Consider the following 17794-nt stretch of genomic DNA (forward strand, 5'->3'; position numbering starts at 1 on the left):
CAATAGATTAGGAACTATTGTGCTAGCCACATAAATACAGAATGATCTGAATACAATTTCACACAGAGGAAGGTGATGATTTTTCCTGTTTTATTTTTTATTTTTATTTATTTGATTGGTTGGTTTATATACAGTCTTTCCTTGAGGAGCTCAATTTACATGCAGGTGAAACTCAAAAAATTAGAATATCGTGCAAAAGTTCATTTATTTCAGTAATGCAACTTAAAAAGTGAAACTAATATATGAGATAAGACTCATTACATGCAAAGCAAGATACTCCAATATTGTTCTATGTACAGTCCTTGTTTTATTGATTGCATGTAATATTCTAATTTTCTGAGATGGTGGATTTGGGGTTTTCATGAGCTGTACGCCATAATCATCACAATTATGACAAATCACAGCTTGAACTATCTTGCATTGCATGTAATGAGTCTATCTCATATATTAGTTTCACCTTTTAAGTAGCATTACTGAAATAAATGAACTTTTGCACGATATTCTAATTTTTCGAGTTTCACTCGTACATAGCAATTTCTCCTCCTAATTAAACTCCTGAGTTCAGGGACAGTTTTTCCCCTCATGCCATCACTCCTTCTGCTGAACACCTAATCCTCACAGTATTGTTTTATGTCTAAGTATATTTACCCATGTTTTATGGCTGTAGCATTATCTTCTCATCTTCTCTACTGTCCCCTCTTATTGGTATCATATTATGATTATTATTACTCTGTTGCTTTGCATGTACATTCAGAGTTTCTGTGCTGGAGACAAAATTCCTTCTGTGTCTAATCACACTTGGCCAAAATAAAAGTATTGAATATTTTCCCTCACAATAAAAACATGGTGAGCTAGGTTAGTCTGAGAAGAAATGACTTGCTCAAAGTCATCCAGTAAACTTCCACAGCTGAAGATGGACTTGAGAGTGGCTCTTCCTAGACCTTGTCTAACCTTAATCACCACACTTTTCAGAAAAAGCTTCTGATGATTCTGCAAACAATGGAAAACTGTGATTGTTACAGGAGCCTCTTACAACCTGGGGCTCTGAAGGACTTGGACTTCAACTCTATCATGGCTAAAAAATGATCAGGTGTTGATATTCAGTGCATCTGAAGAGTAACATATTACAGATTTAAACACTACCATCTCAAAACAGGATCAGATTAAAGAAATCTATCCTGTACCAGAGATCATTTTAGATAGAGAGGTGTGGAGATGACTAACATATAACTGCTTTTGCAAAGTTGAAGGGAACTTGAAATATTCTATCCCTTGAGTACAAGGTTTGAAAGCAAAAAATAAGACTCTTTGGAGCCACAGCAGTAAAAAAATGAGAAGTCAAGTTAATGGGGTTTTTTTGGGGTGGGGGGAAGAGCCTATCCTATAGATAAATTGTTCCAGTAGCAGCAATTTGAGGCCTGATCTCCAACTCTTTAGGCACCTTCCCAAGAGGCCAACCCCGGAGAACCCAGGAGCTCACCTGGGACAAGACGGGATCGACCAGAGTGTGAGCCGCCACATCGGAGGCAGTGAGAGGGAGATCCAGGGAAGCAATGGAGAGGGCAGAGAGGGATGGCACCGGGGAGGGGTCGGTGTCAGGAAGGGGGCAGCGGCTAAGGGCATCAGCATGCCCCAGCTGCTTGCCAGGACGGTACTGCAGCGTGTAGGAGTACGCCACCAGAAACTCCGTCCAACAGGTAATCCTTGAGAAAGGATAGGAGGGGTCGGCCTGTCGCTGTCCAGAAGCCCAAGGAGAGGCTTATGGTCCGTGACAAGAGTACAATGCCACCCATAGAGGTAATCATGGAATTTCTTAATCCTGGACACTGCAGCCAGAGCCTCCTTGTCGATCTGGATGTAGTTGCGCGCCATGGAGGAGAGTGTCCGGGAATAGAAAGCCATGTGGGCCTCCGAGCCATTCGGGAGGACATGGCTCAGGACCGCCCTCAGACTGTAGGAGGAGGCATCACACACCAGCGTCAGCTTGTCACTGTACTGGACTAAGACAGCCACTGACGTAAGCATGTCTTTGACAGCTTGGCACTGGGGCATGCGCTTTGCGGCTGCCCCAGTGCCAGGCCGCAGATCGGTCGAGCAACCGATGCAGCGGCTCGACTAGTGACGCCTTGTGCAGCACAAATAGTTTGTAAAAATTCAGAAGCCCCAGGAACGCCTGCAGTTCCGCCTTGGAGGAAGGAGTGGGGGCGTTCCTGAGTAGGGTGGATCCCTTGGGTGTCAATCATGAAGCCCAAGAACTCCACTCTTGGCACAGCAAAGGAACATTTGCTGCGCTTCAATTTTAAGCCCGCGCCCCTGAAATGGAGGAGGACCTTCCTGAGTACTTCGATGAGTTCTGAGCGGCTGTTGGCAGAGATCAGAACATCATCAAGGTACGGAACCACACCGGGGAGCCCATGGAGCAGGCGCTCCATGAGGCTCTGGAAGATCCCCGGGGTCACGGAGACGCCACATTGGAGGCGGCGACAATGGAAAGCCCCACGATGGGTGACGGTCTGGGCGGCTGCCGCCTCGTCATCCACTGGGAGCTGCTGGTAGGCCTGCGCCATATCCAGTTTGGCAAAGGTGCAGCCCCGCCCCAATGAATGGAGCAGGTGCTGCACCACAGGGACTGGATAGGGGTTTGCCTGGAGGCCGAGGTTGATTGTTGACTTGTAGTTGGCGCAGATCCTGATGGATCTGTCGGCCTTGACAGGGACCACAATTGAGGTCTCCCATCAGGAGTGGTCGACGGGCTCCAGGACGCCCTGCGCCAACAACTTATCTAACTCAGCATCAACCTTAGGCCTCAAGGCAAAAGGCACCCTGCGAGCCTTCAGCCTAAATGGTGCAACCTGGGGGTTGAGGTTGAGGGAGATGGGAGTCCCCTTGTAAGTCCCCAGCTGGCCATCGAAGACATCTGCAAATTCGGAGAGGATGTCCTCCAAAGTGGGGGCGGAGCCAACCACTCGATGAAGCCCCTCAATAGTTAACCCCAGGGGAGGGAACCAATCTAATCCTAACATGGCAGGCAAGGCCTTTTGCACAATTAATACAAGTAGACGGCCATGGAAGTTGCCATAGTCAACCCAGATAGGGAAACAGCCCAGGGTGGGAATGAGAGTCCCCTGGTAGTCTCTTAGGAAGGTGCCAGCTGGCATCAGCTGGTCACGGCTGATTTGAGGGCACAACTGGGTGAAGGCAGACCAGGAGAGCAGGGAACGTGAGGAGCCAGTCCACTTCCATCCTGCAGGGCTGACCTTCCAGGCGAAGGGCTGCAGAGATCTTCTTCATTCCTGCCATGGTCTGGCTGACAGTCTCCCCAAGGTCTTTGGGCAGGGACACCGCGTAGCAGTCTTCAGCCTGCCGCAGAGGCTGACGATCCGGTTGGCGGTACGGTTGAGGCTGCGGAGTGGCAGGGAGCTGCAGGAAGGAGGTCGCTGGTAATGAGGCGCGGTAGACCTGCGCCAGGTGCCATTTCTTGCCGCAACGGCGGCAGATGGAGGCCTTAAAGGGGCAAGCGGAACAGCTATGATTGCCCCCACAGCCCACACATGTAGAAACGGCCCAGCCGGCAGGTTGAGTCGGGAGGCGCCTAGGCTGAGCGCGGAGCAGGGCATCTTGATCGTAGTCGGGCTCATCAAGCGGCACGAGCTTGTCTATGAGGCAGGCACGAGCAGGAGGAGGAGGAGGTGGTGGTTGAACCCTCTGCATGTCAGCCGAGAGCTCAGAGGCTCTGGCTTCGTCCACGGCTTGCTGCAGGGTGACCTCCAGCCGTGCCAACAGATGGCGTCTGAGGCGAGGGTCCTTAATGCCGCAGATGAATTGCTCCACCAGGTTAGCGTCCAGGTCCCCAAATTCGCACTGGATGGCTGCTATGCGCAACGACTGCAGACTCTGCCGGTTTCTGCACGCATTGGCAGAAGGCATAGCGGCGGGCGATCCGCGAGGGAGTGGGACTGTAGTGGTTCTTTAATTTGGCCATCAATGTCTCCCAGCTTAACTGGTAGACTGGCCGAGGAGAAGTCAGGGCTCTAGCGGAAGCGAACATGGCCGGACCGCAGCAGCTGAGGAAAAAGCTGCACTCCTCCTCAGGTGGCAGGTTGTGATTTTTTGAGGCTATTAAGTAGCATTCAAAGCACTCCAGGAACCTGGCCCACAACTCGCTGGAGGTCCCAAACGGAGCGAATTGAGGCAGAGCTGCCATCTCGATTTGTGAGGCGTGAGGCGAAGCGGGAGGGTGAAAGAACTCGATGGAAGCTTCGTGGACTTCACAGCCTCGCTGCTGACGATCTTCTCGTTCGTCCTAGGTCACCGATCAGTGGAATCGCCGTGATCCCATCCTCGTCGCCAGTTTAGAGGATCAGCGGGAAGGACGAGGCAGGAGCCAGGACTGGAGAAACGCAGAAGTGTTTATTAACAGGTCAGAACTATTTACAGGCGATTCAGCACCTTCCCTGCTTGACAGCTATTTATATGGAGCTGTCAAGCAGGGAAAGCCAATAAGCGCCCCCTAGTGGCCCGCGCTTAGCCAAGCCGCGCCTTAGCCAATCAGGGCACGGCTTGGCTAGTTGCTAGCCGCTAGGTCATAAAGTCGAGGACTTTCTGAGTCCACAACAAACTCTCACACCAACAATGGGCTCACCAGCCTCAGATAGGGATGCATCAGCAGCACCTTTCTTGTGTAGTCCCCACACTTCCCCCTTCTCTTAGGTGTCCAGCTCAAAAAAATCACCTCTCTTCTCTGTCTGGGCAATAAGTTGATTCAAGTCCAGTCAATGTAGAAGGGTGGGGGAGTTTGTTTGTTCATGCCTTCTAAGGATAATCTGAGCTTTTGGCTGATCATCTTTTTTCTCTGTTCCCTACATATCTTCTTCCCCTTCTTTTTCAGAATAGTCTTGATACTCATCAGGCACTGAATCGGCAAACATTCATGCACTGCTGATGTGGCTTTTTCACGAAGAAGCTGGGGTTTTCCCTTCACCACATAACCAGAACCTCTACAAATGCTGAAGTTTCGAAAGTGCAATGGAGTGATATACAGATATTAATAGGTTTAATTATAATTGAAGAAAATGATCAATGGGTGCAATAATCAGTACTAACAATGCAGCTACCAAAGCAGACATCAAGAGGAATCAAAATTGGCTTTCCAAATATTATTGGGCTCCTATTGTACTTCCTAATAGAATATACTGGTTAGAGTTGGTTGGTACTGAAGTTGAATAATACATGGAGGGCTCTGACCTGTGCAGTCAATTGATTTATCCAATTATTAACACTATTTCACCACATTCAAGATCACATCCTTTGTTTCTGACATCAGACAGCCAGGACATCAGAAAAGACTTTAAAGATTTTTGGATTATCTCTTAGAAATGCCCTTTGGAAGACATCTGTGAAACTCCACTGATGGCAAACAAAGGGCCATTTTCTTCTGTCAAGAGGTGTTTAGGTGCATTATATTTGGTCCTGCTATCTTTTGCTCCCAAAGGATTATGCCACGTTCTGCTAGCATCTTCTATTATTTGCTCCTTGTATTTTTCTAATCACAGTTTTTCAATATTTGTTTTAAAAACTGGTTTTCAAAATTATTATCTTTAGCCACTCAGGAAAAGAAGCGGGAAACTTAATGAGGCTACAGAATTACTTATAAATCTTCTTTAATTAACCTGAACCACTTCATATTGTGTGTCACATAAAGAGCAAATGTTGCCATGCTGAACATATTAAAAGCAACCAAAATCCATATTAATTCAATATCTTTAAGCTAATTAGAAAATCCTCTGAAGTCTCCAGAATTATTCATCAGGGGAAATCCTTTTGTAAATGAAAATCCAAAACAGGACACTAGAAAGGATTTTGGATTGGTATTTTTAATTAAGAAAGCTAAAGGAAATTTCCAATTGTTTTTTAAAAGATCAATGTGGGTGGCATTATCCGGTCAATGAAACATCACAGAATGAAACTCTAGATGAAGGATATACAGTGTATTCAGAAAGTATTCTGCCCCCTTCACTTTTGACAATTTTGTTATGCTGCAGCCTGATTCTACAGTCATTGAAATTCACTTTTCCCCCTCATTAATCTACACTTGGTACCCCATAATCCCAAAGTGAAAACAGAATTCTAGAAATGTCTGTAAATGTATTTAAAAAAAAAAATCAGATTGACATAAGTATTCAGATCCTTCACTGAGTACTTTGTTGAAGCAATTTGGCAGCAATTATAAACTCGAGTCCTTTTGGGCATGATGTGACAAACTGCACACTTGGATTGGGGTATTTTCTGCCATTCTAACTTGCAAATCCTCTTAAATTCAGTCAGATTGGATGGCGACCATCGGTGGACAGCCATTTTCAGGTCCCTCCAGAGATGTTCAATATGGTTCAAGTCAGGGCTCTGGCTGAGCCATTTTTGGGGGTTGTACAAATCGGATATTGTCTCTTTGTGCTCTCCAAAATGGCACAAGCGATGATATTGGGGTTGTCGTGATTAAAAAAGTGGAACCTCACGGTGGACTGGGAAAGTGATCAGAGTTGTCCCTAAGCCACTTTTGTGTTATCTTGGCTGTCAGCTTAGGATCATTGTCATGGTGGAAAGTGAACGAGGTCCTGAGTGCTGAGGAACAGGTTTTCATTGAGGATATCCCTGTACTTTGCTCCATTCAGTTTAACCATAAGGTAAAGGTTCCCCCCTTGCACATATGTGCTAGTCGTTCCCGACTCTAGGGGACAGTGCTCATCTCCGTTTCAAAACCGAAAAGCCAGCGCTGTCCAAAGATCATATGGCAGGCATGACTAAAGGCTGAAGGCTCATGGAACGCTGTTACCTTCCCACCAAAGTGGTCCCTATTTTTCTACTTGCATTTTTACATGCTTTCAAACTGCTAGATTAGCAGAAACTGGAACAAGTAACAGGAGCTCACTCCATTATGCGGTTCTAGGGATTCGAACCGCTGAACTGCTGACCTTCTGATCAACAAGCTCAGCGTCTTAGCCACTGAGCCACCACGTCCCAAGCTTAACCATAGGTGGACTCTAATTAAGGTGTAGAAACGTGTCAGTAACAATCAAGAGAAATGGAAGGCATCTAAGCTATAAGTGTTGTTGCAAAGGGTCTGAATACTTATGCCACTTGATATTTCAGGTTTTTTTTCTTTTTAATAAATTTATTTCTTTTTAATACATTTACAAACATTTCTAAAATTCTGTTTCCACTTGGTCATTAGGGGGTATTGAGTGCAGATTAATGAGGGAAAAAAAATGAATTTCAACAACTGTAGAATCAGTTTCAGCATAACAAAATTGACAAAAGTGAAGGGAGTCTGAATACTTGCTGAATGCACTGTATATAAAATTACCTTCCTTTTATGTTGAATCATGTTATTGACAATTCTACCATCATTGCCCTAACAAAGATAATATAAACTCTTGCATTTTCTGGCATATATGGCTAACATTACTTTGTGTGACTTATCAATTCAGGACATAGTCTTTAATAATTTTACATCTGAAGAAGATTTTGCATTACCAGTCTTCCTGCAATATTAAATAGCCTCTACATTTTGTAAGCTATGAGCAATGGGCCCTAAACTCGGATCATGCATACTCAATGAAAGCTATTTTGAAGACACTATATATTTTTATCTACATATTTCAGTGCACTCTTGAAAGCAAGCAATTAATATATTGCTTATGACAAAAAACACAACTTTAAGTCTTTTTGCAAGTCTTTTCACTATATATAGCACATTGGCACAAGAAAAACAAATGTATGCAAATTCCCTGAAAAGTCATGGACAGACTCAACCAGCAACCAGAGTTACAAATGCAATCATCTAACAATAGAGGCAACAGAGATGGACAGGCCAGTCCAAGACTCTCTACAAATATCAATCTGACACTAATTCCCTAAACAATGGTCTTGAAGCCAGTCACTCCCATTCAGCCTAAATTTTCCCAGTGTGCTACTTCTGAAGAACTGCCTACCTCCCAGAAGAAAGGGAGAATATAAACGTGATTAAATACAACAGGAGGGAGAATTGGAAACACTTGATTTCATGGTACTCCATCACTTTCAATTCAAAGTAACCTTCCCTGGAATATAAAATAGCCAGATGGGAAATTTAATTTTGACTTTATGTTCAGGTATAACGAGATCCCATGGAAACCTGTTCTAAATTGATACTTTCAAGTAAATGTTCCCAGAGGATTAATATAAATAAGGTAACATTTCTGTTCGCTTTTTAATTTAAGCATGTTTTATATTCAGTAACTATTACATATTAAAAACATACCAATAAAGCAGCTTTACTTTTATTAATGAAGTAATTAAAAACCCAAAAACGTCTTACAAGACTTTTCACTTACATACATGCCCTTCAGTTCGGTGGATGCTTGTTGGAAAGCTGGCATCATTCTTTTGCAAACTCCACACCCTAATACAAGATATAAGGGAAGAAATAATTATTCTTCAATTTATCTACAAAGCAAACTGAATGAACAAAGTTCCTCCATGCAACATGCATGCGTGTGATTGCAGAATGAAGGACTTTTCATTAATGGTCATGGATCATAATTATAGTGACTGTAAGTCCATTATTCTAAAGCACATTTTTTCACAACGGTATCCTTTAGATTTATTTACTTTTCAAAAACGCACTTTTGTCCTTTATTCTGGGCATTTACATTTTATTGTACAAATAAGTAAAGGTAAAGTTTCCCCCGCACATGAGTGTTAGTTGTTTCCAACTCTAGAGGACTGTGCTCATCTCCGTTTCTAAGCCGAAGAGCCATTACTGTCCAAAGACGTCTCTGTGGTCATGTGGCCGGCATGACTAAACGCCGAAGGCGCATGGGGCGCTGTTACCTTCCCACCAAAGTGGTCCCTATTTCTCTACTTGCATTTATTATGTGCTTTCGACCTGGCAGAAGCTGGGACAAGTAACAGGAGCTCATTCCGTTTTGCAGCGCTAGGGATTCGAACAGCTGACCTTCTGATTGACAAGCTCAGTGTCTTAGCCATGGAGCCCTAGTATTGTACAAATAGTATGACTTAATTCACAATTTACTTTGTTATAAAATTATGGAAATAGAGTTGCTTTAAAAAAATAAATCTCCAAATATTATTTGATATTATTTTTATTAAAATATGCATTTTTGTAGAGTTTCTCTTAATTTTTTATTCCTCGGTCTCTTTATTTTCCTTTGTAAACAAAGTTACAAACATTAAAATATATTTTATTCTTATGAACCTTTTCAGATTTGCCCCTTTTTCCGGTTTGTCCTTTATTTTTGTCCATGGAAATATGGTCACAATAATCCTACTCTACCAATGAGTCTAGTGCACATTCATAAATATTTTGCAACTTCCCTGTTCAACGGGTGACCTAGTCTTGCACCTTAACCAATACACCACACTGGCTCTCATACTTTGTGTGTGCATATGTTTTAAAAATGCATAAAGTTATTCCTTACTTGCCAAAATTATTCCTGAGTTAAGCATTTCTCCTGACCTTTATATACCCAAGTGTTCAGCAATCAAAAACCTATTTTATAATATTACCTTTCTTAGATTAATTCCAAATGTGAAGTGAAAAAATGAATTAGAAACTTGGGCATATGTGTACCAATATGCAATTCACTGAATGAAATTTTTAGAAAAACCAATTTAGAGTGCATGGGGGTATTAATGTAGCATAAGGTGACCAGATTTTAACATTGGTAAAGAGGGACACCACTGACCGGGGGGGGGGGGGTGATTAAATTTTTTTTAAAAAAATTGGGACTTTTTAAAAATGCTGTGGGACGCGGGACAAATTGTTAAAAATCGGGACTGTCCCGCCAAAATCAGGAGGGTCTGGTCACCTTTCCAATGGAGAAGCCCAGATTCACTTAACAGCCATGTTCCTGACTTAACAACCACCATGATTCACTTAACGTGGTAATAAAAGGTCGCAAAATGCGGCAAAATTCATTTAACAAACATCTCCCTTAGCAACAGAAATTGGGGGATAATCCTGGTCGTAAGTCGAGGATTACTGGTAGCCAATTGCAAAAGGCAACTTTACTTGGAACAGGTGAGATTGTGCCTGGATCCCTTTCATGCCAACATCCCATCCTGTCCATGGGAAGAACTCCACAGGCGGACAAAAGCCCCCAATGCCCTCTCAACCTCCGGCTGACTCTGCCATCCGCCATAACCACACATGACATTTAGATGCCCCTCAAAGGCAAAACTCAGGGGGCTGAATTCTACAGGGGGAGGAGTAAAGGGGGGATTTGAGGGGCAGCCCAAAGCACCGTCTGTCTAAATTTGCATCAGGCAGGCAGTAACATTTTCATAGACCATGATCAGAGGAGCAGCTGATCCTATGGAGAGACTCCTCCTGCATTCAGTCCCAGGACTACAAGTGGAAGTACCCCTTCCTTCCTTCCTCCTTCCACCTCCCTCCCTCCCTCCCTCCCTCCTTTCCTTCCTTCCTTCCTTTCCTTCCTTCCCTCCCTCCCTCTTTCTTCCTTCTAGCCTTCCTCCCTTTCCATTCTTTCTCCTTCCTTCCTTCCCCTTGCCTATCTACCTTCTGTCTTTATGCTCTTTAGATCTCTCTTCCCCTTCCCTTCCTTCCTCTTTCCATCCTTTCACCAAAAATCAGGATGTTTTATTAGCATCAGCATCATTCTGCTGAAAATGCAGATTCTGTGGTACTTCTGGATGAAACTTAGAACATTACAGAGACATGAGGAACCATTATATAATTTCATTTGGCAAAACTCTGATTAAAATAATAGCAACAAAATGTAAGGTTTTTTAATTTTAAAACTCTAGCAAAAAAGATTTATTTCCAGTTTAGTTAATTAATGAGATTATAAAAAGGAATGCAATTGATTAAATAAAAATGACTTTTCCTTTTATTAAGAATACTTATTCTACATTAAACTAGAAAATATTTCATAGGCCCTTCAACAAGTTTGTTACAAGTTTTCAGGAATGCATGCATTCTTGAAACTGATACCATGTAATGTAAAAAGCAGATGGCTAACTAAGTACACTAAAAACTATGTTTAATTATTTGCTACTTGAGGCCAATAGCAACTTGAGGCCAATAGCAAAGAGCCGAGGTGGCGCAGTGGTTTGGGTGCAGTACTGCAGGCCACTTCAGCTGACTGCTATCTGCAGTTCAGTGGTTCAAATCTCACCGGCTCAAGGTTGACTCAGCCTTCCATCCTTCCGAGGTGGGTGAAATGAGGACCCAGATTGTTGTTGGGGGCGATATGCTGACTCTGTAAACCGCTTAGAGAGGGCTGAAAGCCCTATGAAGCGGTATATAAGTCTAACTGCTATTGATGAAGAAATTTCTACTAGACTGTCATCCTCAGTGACAATATTTTTAGGGCCAAAAAATAAAACTCTGTATATTGGATCTGTTATCCATTTCTTAGCCTTCAATCAATCAATATAATTATTTCCGTCAAAGAAAGCTTAAAAGTATGATTAAACAATAGCACTATAAAGAAAACATCATTTTTAATGATTTTCTATGAATGTGTGCATAGCATTTTAGCATACCATTATTAATAAGCTAAAAACACTTAAAACCTGAGCTAAGAATAACCTAAAATAAAGGATAAAATCATGGCATTGTTGAAAGACTATGTCTCTAATGAAAACCAAACAGGAATCTGAAAACATTCTCTGATATCATTTTTCAGTATTGTTGAGAATTATTGTTCATAATTCAGAATCATTGAGAATTATTGTTCATAATTCTCTGGTTTAGTAAAAGTTTACATTTAGAACCTCAGGTAACACTACTTGTATCCCTTCAAATATTTGAGAATCTCTAGCCTCTGTTAGGATGGGGGTGCATTAACTTTCTTTCATTCCAACCTACCCTGCAGGGTGGTTGCTGCAGGGAAAATTACAAGGGAGTTCAAAGTTCATTGCTTTGAGCTTTTGAATGAAGGGAGGATTAAAGCTCAAAGATTAAGTTCATTTCCTCACTAACGAATTATAAGCCTTCAGGGCCATCCACCCAATTTTGAAGAAATATAAACCCATGCTCATTACTGATCTTTCAAATTTATTATGGGATGACTCTAGAAGACATTATAAATTACCAGTGGAAAATATACTTAGTTGCATAACTAAATCAAACAATTCTAAACTTAATGTCATGTATTCCAATCCACAGGCATATAATACTGCCGCGAACCTGCTGTTCATGCGATATGTTAAGACCACCTTACTATATTTGAGTTAAAAATGATCAGTAAGCACCAGCAATCTTTAAAAGAGTTTGCTGTATGCTGCTGCCTTGCCGACCTGGAATTTTCGCACCCTGCAAGTCTCCATCTTCATAATTGGCTAGAGTTCATCAGAGGATTTTATTTCAACAATTCAGAGTTTCATTCCAATTCAGGAGGCTCACTGCCGCCGTTTCTCTTGAGCGTGGGTTGCTCTCTGCGGAGCAACCCACGCTCGGCTTAGTTAGCTCGTTTTTGGTTCGCAACACAATACGTTTATCTCAGAGGCTGAATTAATCCACACGGGTCAGAAAGACATGGAACTTACTTTCAATGAGTTTCAGCCAATCACTCCTTCCCCCTCACCCAACGAGGCAAATTTAGCCCTCTTAAACTTGGGCAAAGGAAGGCAGCTGTGGGCAATGTAGGTGGGAGTTAGGATCGCTGCCGCACCGCCCTGGATTTGCCAATGCGAGCCTCAGATGGGTAGCCTCGAGAGAAATGGCGGCAGTGAGTCTCCTGCCTTCGCTTTCTACCTTGTTGCAGAGAGGTTGCTTGGCTTAGTTAGTTCATTCTTGGTTCGCGACCACCAGCCCCACCCCTTGTGGGCTTTTATGTGTTAATCGAGGCACGGATGATGGAGAAGAGGGGAAATCAGCTGCTTTCACACAATATGTTTATCTCAGAGGCTGAATTAATCACACGGGTCAGAAAGACATGGAACTTTCTTTCAGCGAGTTTCGGCCAATCCCTCCCTCCCCCCCACCCAACGAGACAAATTTAGCCCTCTTAAACTTGTGCGAAGGCAGCTGTGGGCAATGTTCCCTCTAAATAATTGCTCCAGGAAGCCACCACAAGCCCTCAACCTAATCACTTTGCTGCCCTGCTGCGCCTGTTTAGCTGGAGGGGGTTTCAATCATGATTGTGCGGCCGCTCTGCAGACTGCAGTAGCAAAGCAAAGGTAGTTGGAAATGCTGCACGGTGTTTACTTTCCACGTGCGCGGCCACCTATGTCATCAATGCGTGATGGATGCCAGGCTATGCGGTGATGCCTCCAAGCCAGAAAGCATTGACTGATAAGGCAGCATTCGTCTCCATTTGCGATTAGCTGGAGGAGGTTTTGTTCATGATTCCAGGGCCATTCTGCAGAATACAGAGACTGCAGTCCTTGTCCAGCAAACGATGTATCTACTTGCCAAAATTTACTTGCCAAAAATCGGAACTTTTTTAAAATGACGCGGGACATGGGACAAATTATTGGAAAGTGTGACTGTCCCACTGAAAGCGGGATGTCTGGTCACCTTAATGTAGCACCTATCTGCAACTTTTTAAAGTAGCTATATCTTTTCAGAGACTTGCATGACAGGCCTCTTCAGCTGCTACAGCAACTTTAAAGAGTTGCAAACCAAAAGTTTCATTTGTGTCCTGGACATTTTTAGAAAACGTTTTAGAAGGAAATTCAAGGTCTTGCACAGCCCTAACACCCAAATAGATGGTTAAATGAACATGTGAACTTGCAGAGAAATACAAACATCATCCTTCTTCAGTATTTCTATTCAAAATAACATTTGGACAGATGAAAGTAACGAGTACAAGAAAAACATTGCTAAGGCAATTAGTAATTGGTGGTCATATTTGAATACATTTATCCTTAATTGTAGCAATTTTCAAAGCTTTTAACTATTGCACTAGTTTTTCAGCCAGAACTATTTCCAAAACTGTAATTATTACTGTTTCAATTAGCTTCTTAGAATATTACAATAGTAAATTTATGTCACTGTTGTATCAATGTGTAAAAATAATGATCAATAAACCAACAGCCGAACTACTTGTGAAAACTGTTGGGTTATCTTCCTATTTTCTTTAAGAAAATTACACCTTTTGATTTGAGTAGTTGGGGTTGCCTCCAAAAATAGGGCAATCTGAGATCAATTCTGCTAACACTAACTTTAGAAAGCTGCAGATTTATATAGTATAATTCACTGGACTATAGTGAATATATTCATGGTCAGTTTTAATTGTATTTTAAAAATACCTTTATAGAAATCCCTTGTAGTTTTCTATTTTTCCTTCCAGTTTGGAATTAGAAGATTAGAGGAGTTTTGGACAGGTTGTTCAGCTACAGAAATGTCTTATGATTAGTTTACTAAGTGGATATTTGAAGTTGCAATAAAGTCAGTCCCAGAGAAGATGTAACCTTTAGAAAGCAAAAGTCAGACTTCCTCCCAGATATAATTTTAAATATAAGATAAGGTTAAAGTGATTTAGACAAGCAAACTAGACAAGGCTCTGGCATGGGATCTACTTTTTACTGATAAAGTTTTAAAATGTTTAGCCTGGAAACGGTCCAATACTGATATGGTCAGAAAATGCTAGCTATGAGAGACAATTCTCAATCTGCTATGATAGTTTTATATTCTGGAAGAGGAACTACTGAAGCAGGAAAGTCAGACCAGAGAGGCTATTCATTTCACCTGCACCCATTGGTACAAAAACACGGTGAACTTCATCTACCTAGTGATACACAATTGGTTCATAAAAGCAGAATTTCTGGACTAATAGCAAATATATACAAGACCTTAAAAAAAAAACCCGTAGGCTCAAAATCAATTAGGCAGTTGGAAGTCATGGATGCATAGGATTTTATTTTCAGAACCATTATTTGTATTAGCCATATTTATGCTGTTTTTAATATATTATCGATCTGTTTGCTCCAGTCTATTCATCTTGTTAATGTTTGCTGTATAATTACAATTTCCTTTCTCTGTATATATTTGTGCTTTTGCGCGCACACATATCCTCTTGTTCCTATTTCAATCTGCTGACTCCATGCCTAAGCAACAGGGTCCACTCATGAGTTCTCAAAGCTTATTTGATTAAAAAGGAATTTAGCTGAAGCATTTTTCATCATATTAAGCACAAAAACAGTACTGTGGTCCCAGTGTTACTTTGATTACAAAGGAGCAGCAACCTTCAAAGAAGGCTCTCCATTAGTAAAAGCATCTGAAGACAGATCTTTCATTAAAAGAGGAGGCAAAGCCAAGCCATTTGGCTGTACTTGTTCGAAACTGCTGGTTATATATAGATAAATAGTCTGAAGGAGAAGACAATACTCCTAAAATCTAGGAATATAAAATTAAGTGTTCTGTTTTTTAATGATAGGTGAATTAAATTCAACTTTTGGAGATGAAAACTGGCGATTAAGATCTAAATTGGCCCATGTTAAATAAAGCCGTAGAATTTCGCCAGCATTTCACGTAAAACAATCACTTCATTGGGTTGGATCCAATCCAGACTTCCTATTTTGTGGGTGATAAAAAAATTCTTTAGCATGAAAGGAGTCAACTTAGCAAAACTTTTATACAACAAGATGGAAGCTAATGCAGGCAAAAGGGAGAAAGATAATTCACCCCCCCCCAAGCTCTTGGCATCACTTCCAATCTTGTTTTTTAGTACTATGATTTCAGTGCTGTAAAGTAAAATCCATCCTGCCCACAGAAGCATCTGTTTCATGGAGATCTATTTCACTTAAGTCTTAGAATAATACAGTTGGAAGGAACCTTGGAGATCTTCTAGTCCCATGATGCCGGAGCCATATTTGCCAGCACAGCAGCCCTCAGCTCTGGTGTACTTCTTTTTGGCCTTCTGGAGGGCCGGGAGAGGCCGTTTTCATCTTCCCCAGGCTTCAGGAAAGCCTCTGGAGCTTGGGGAGGGCAAAAGTCCCCCTGCACATGCACAGGGGATGTCATGCACGCATGCGCAGGGGGGCAGCATGCACGTGTGAAATTTTGGCGCACCTTTAGAAAACTTTTAGCCATCACTGTTCTAGTCCAACCCCCTACTCAAGCAGGGGACCCTATACCATTCTGGACAAAGCCTGTCCAATCTTTTCTTTAAAATCTCCAATGATGGAACACCCACAACTTCTGCAGGTAAGTACTGTAGTTTCACTGATTGCTCTAACTGTCAGGAAATTTCTCTATGTTGGATCTCTCTTTAACGACCTTCCACCAGTTACTTCTTGTCCTGCCCTCAGGTGTTTTGGAGAATAGGTTGACCCCTTCTTCTCTGTGACAGAAATACTGAAAGACTGCCATTATATCACCCCTAGTTCTTCTTTTCGTTAGACCCATGATGGCGAACTTCTAGCACAGAGAGCCATCTCTCCGGGCATTGCCCGTTGCTCTTCTGGTTTCCAGGGCACACATATGCGCCAGCCACCTGGTCTTCATGCATGCATGCATGCCAGAAAGTGGAAGAACAGGTGACCAGCGTGCATGTGCACGCTGGAAACCAGAAGCTCAGCTTCCTGGCATGCACATGTGCACTGGGGAACTGCTGTTCTGGTTTCCAGCGCTCCCATGCCTGCATGCTGAGGAGCTGAGCTTCTGGTTTCTGATGCTCTTCCTTGCACACGCTCCCATTTCAGCACTTGGTGCCGAAAAGGTTTGCCAACACTGGACTAGACATACCCAGTTTCCTAAATTGTTCATCTTATGACTTAGCTTCCAGACTTTCATCTTTATTGCTCTTCTCTGAACTCTTTCTAAGATCTCAACATCTGTTTTGTATATTGATGTCCAGAACTGGATGCAGTATTCCATTTAACAATGGATCCAACAGCTTTCCATTTAACACCATTGCAGAATCAGAAACAGCAGAACCTAAAAATACTTGGGAGGAGAGATTCTCCCCTCCCCCAAAATACGTTTTGAACATATCCAAAAGAACAATGTAGAAATGAGTTATAAAACCATGCTGGGGAAACCTGCTTAGGGGAATGCCCAAACTGAATGACTCAGATATACTTTGTAAGAAAGTAATTCATAGTAGAAAATAAGTTATTTGCTAAAAAAGAAGAAGAAGGCTTTTCAATATCATAGCCTGAAGGAATTATTTATAAGACAAGCAAACATTATAACTTCAACCAACATAAAAACAGCGGTCAATTGCAACACATGCTGTGAACCAGGAAACAGTCAGGCTTTTCTGAGTTAAATCTAAAATTTACAAAGAGCCTGCAGAAGTTTCAGAGAACAGTATTGAAGAGTAAATATGCATGAAAGACAAATATGCTACATCCTAGAAATAAACAGTATACCGAAAGGATTATTTTAAGAGCTTATCACCTTAAGGAAAAATTGTGGGTTTTCACTTTTTACATGGCATTGTAAAACAACACCATTCCACACATATCCAACACAATTCCCCATATATTCAATAACATGAACTATTTTTCATTCTGCTAGTTCCTGGCTCTCTTGGTAAATGGCTAGAATGCCACTGTATTCAGCCATGACAAGATAAAATCAACCCTTGCAGGTAAATAGCTTCTTGAGGAGCAATGCAAATATATTATGCAGCATCATGATAACAATGCAAAGTATTTTTACTGAGGAACACCACATATATATTTAATACAGTTATGCATTCACTGTCAGATTTGTTACAACTCCATTGCATACTTCTCTCCCCCCGCCCCCCACCCCCCCTTTGCTACAAATTCATTTCTGGAACTTAACAAAGTTACCTGTTCAGTAACATGGGGTAAT

The 17794-nt window shown here is 42.1% G+C and overlaps 1 protein-coding gene across 1 annotated transcript in view; it reads right to left on the reverse strand.

Annotated features, from left to right (window-relative positions):
* PDIA5 (protein disulfide isomerase family A member 5) overlaps window positions 1–17794 on the reverse strand; it is a 255318-nt gene that overhangs the window by 107827 nt on the left and 129697 nt on the right. Inside the window, exon 8 of the mRNA XM_087711801.1 lies at window positions 8370–8437. Within this exon, the coding sequence (XP_087567927.1) occupies window positions 8370–8437 (68 nt within the window). The remainder of the gene's footprint in view (window positions 1–8369; window positions 8438–17794) is intronic.

This window comes from Thamnophis sirtalis, unplaced genomic scaffold, assembly GCF_051295495.1.
Source record: "Thamnophis sirtalis isolate CommonGarterSnake01/CBP01778 unplaced genomic scaffold, rThaSir2_p1.2 scaffold_1, whole genome shotgun sequence".
NCBI classification, from domain to species: Eukaryota; Metazoa; Chordata; class Lepidosauria; order Squamata; family Natricidae; genus Thamnophis; species Thamnophis sirtalis.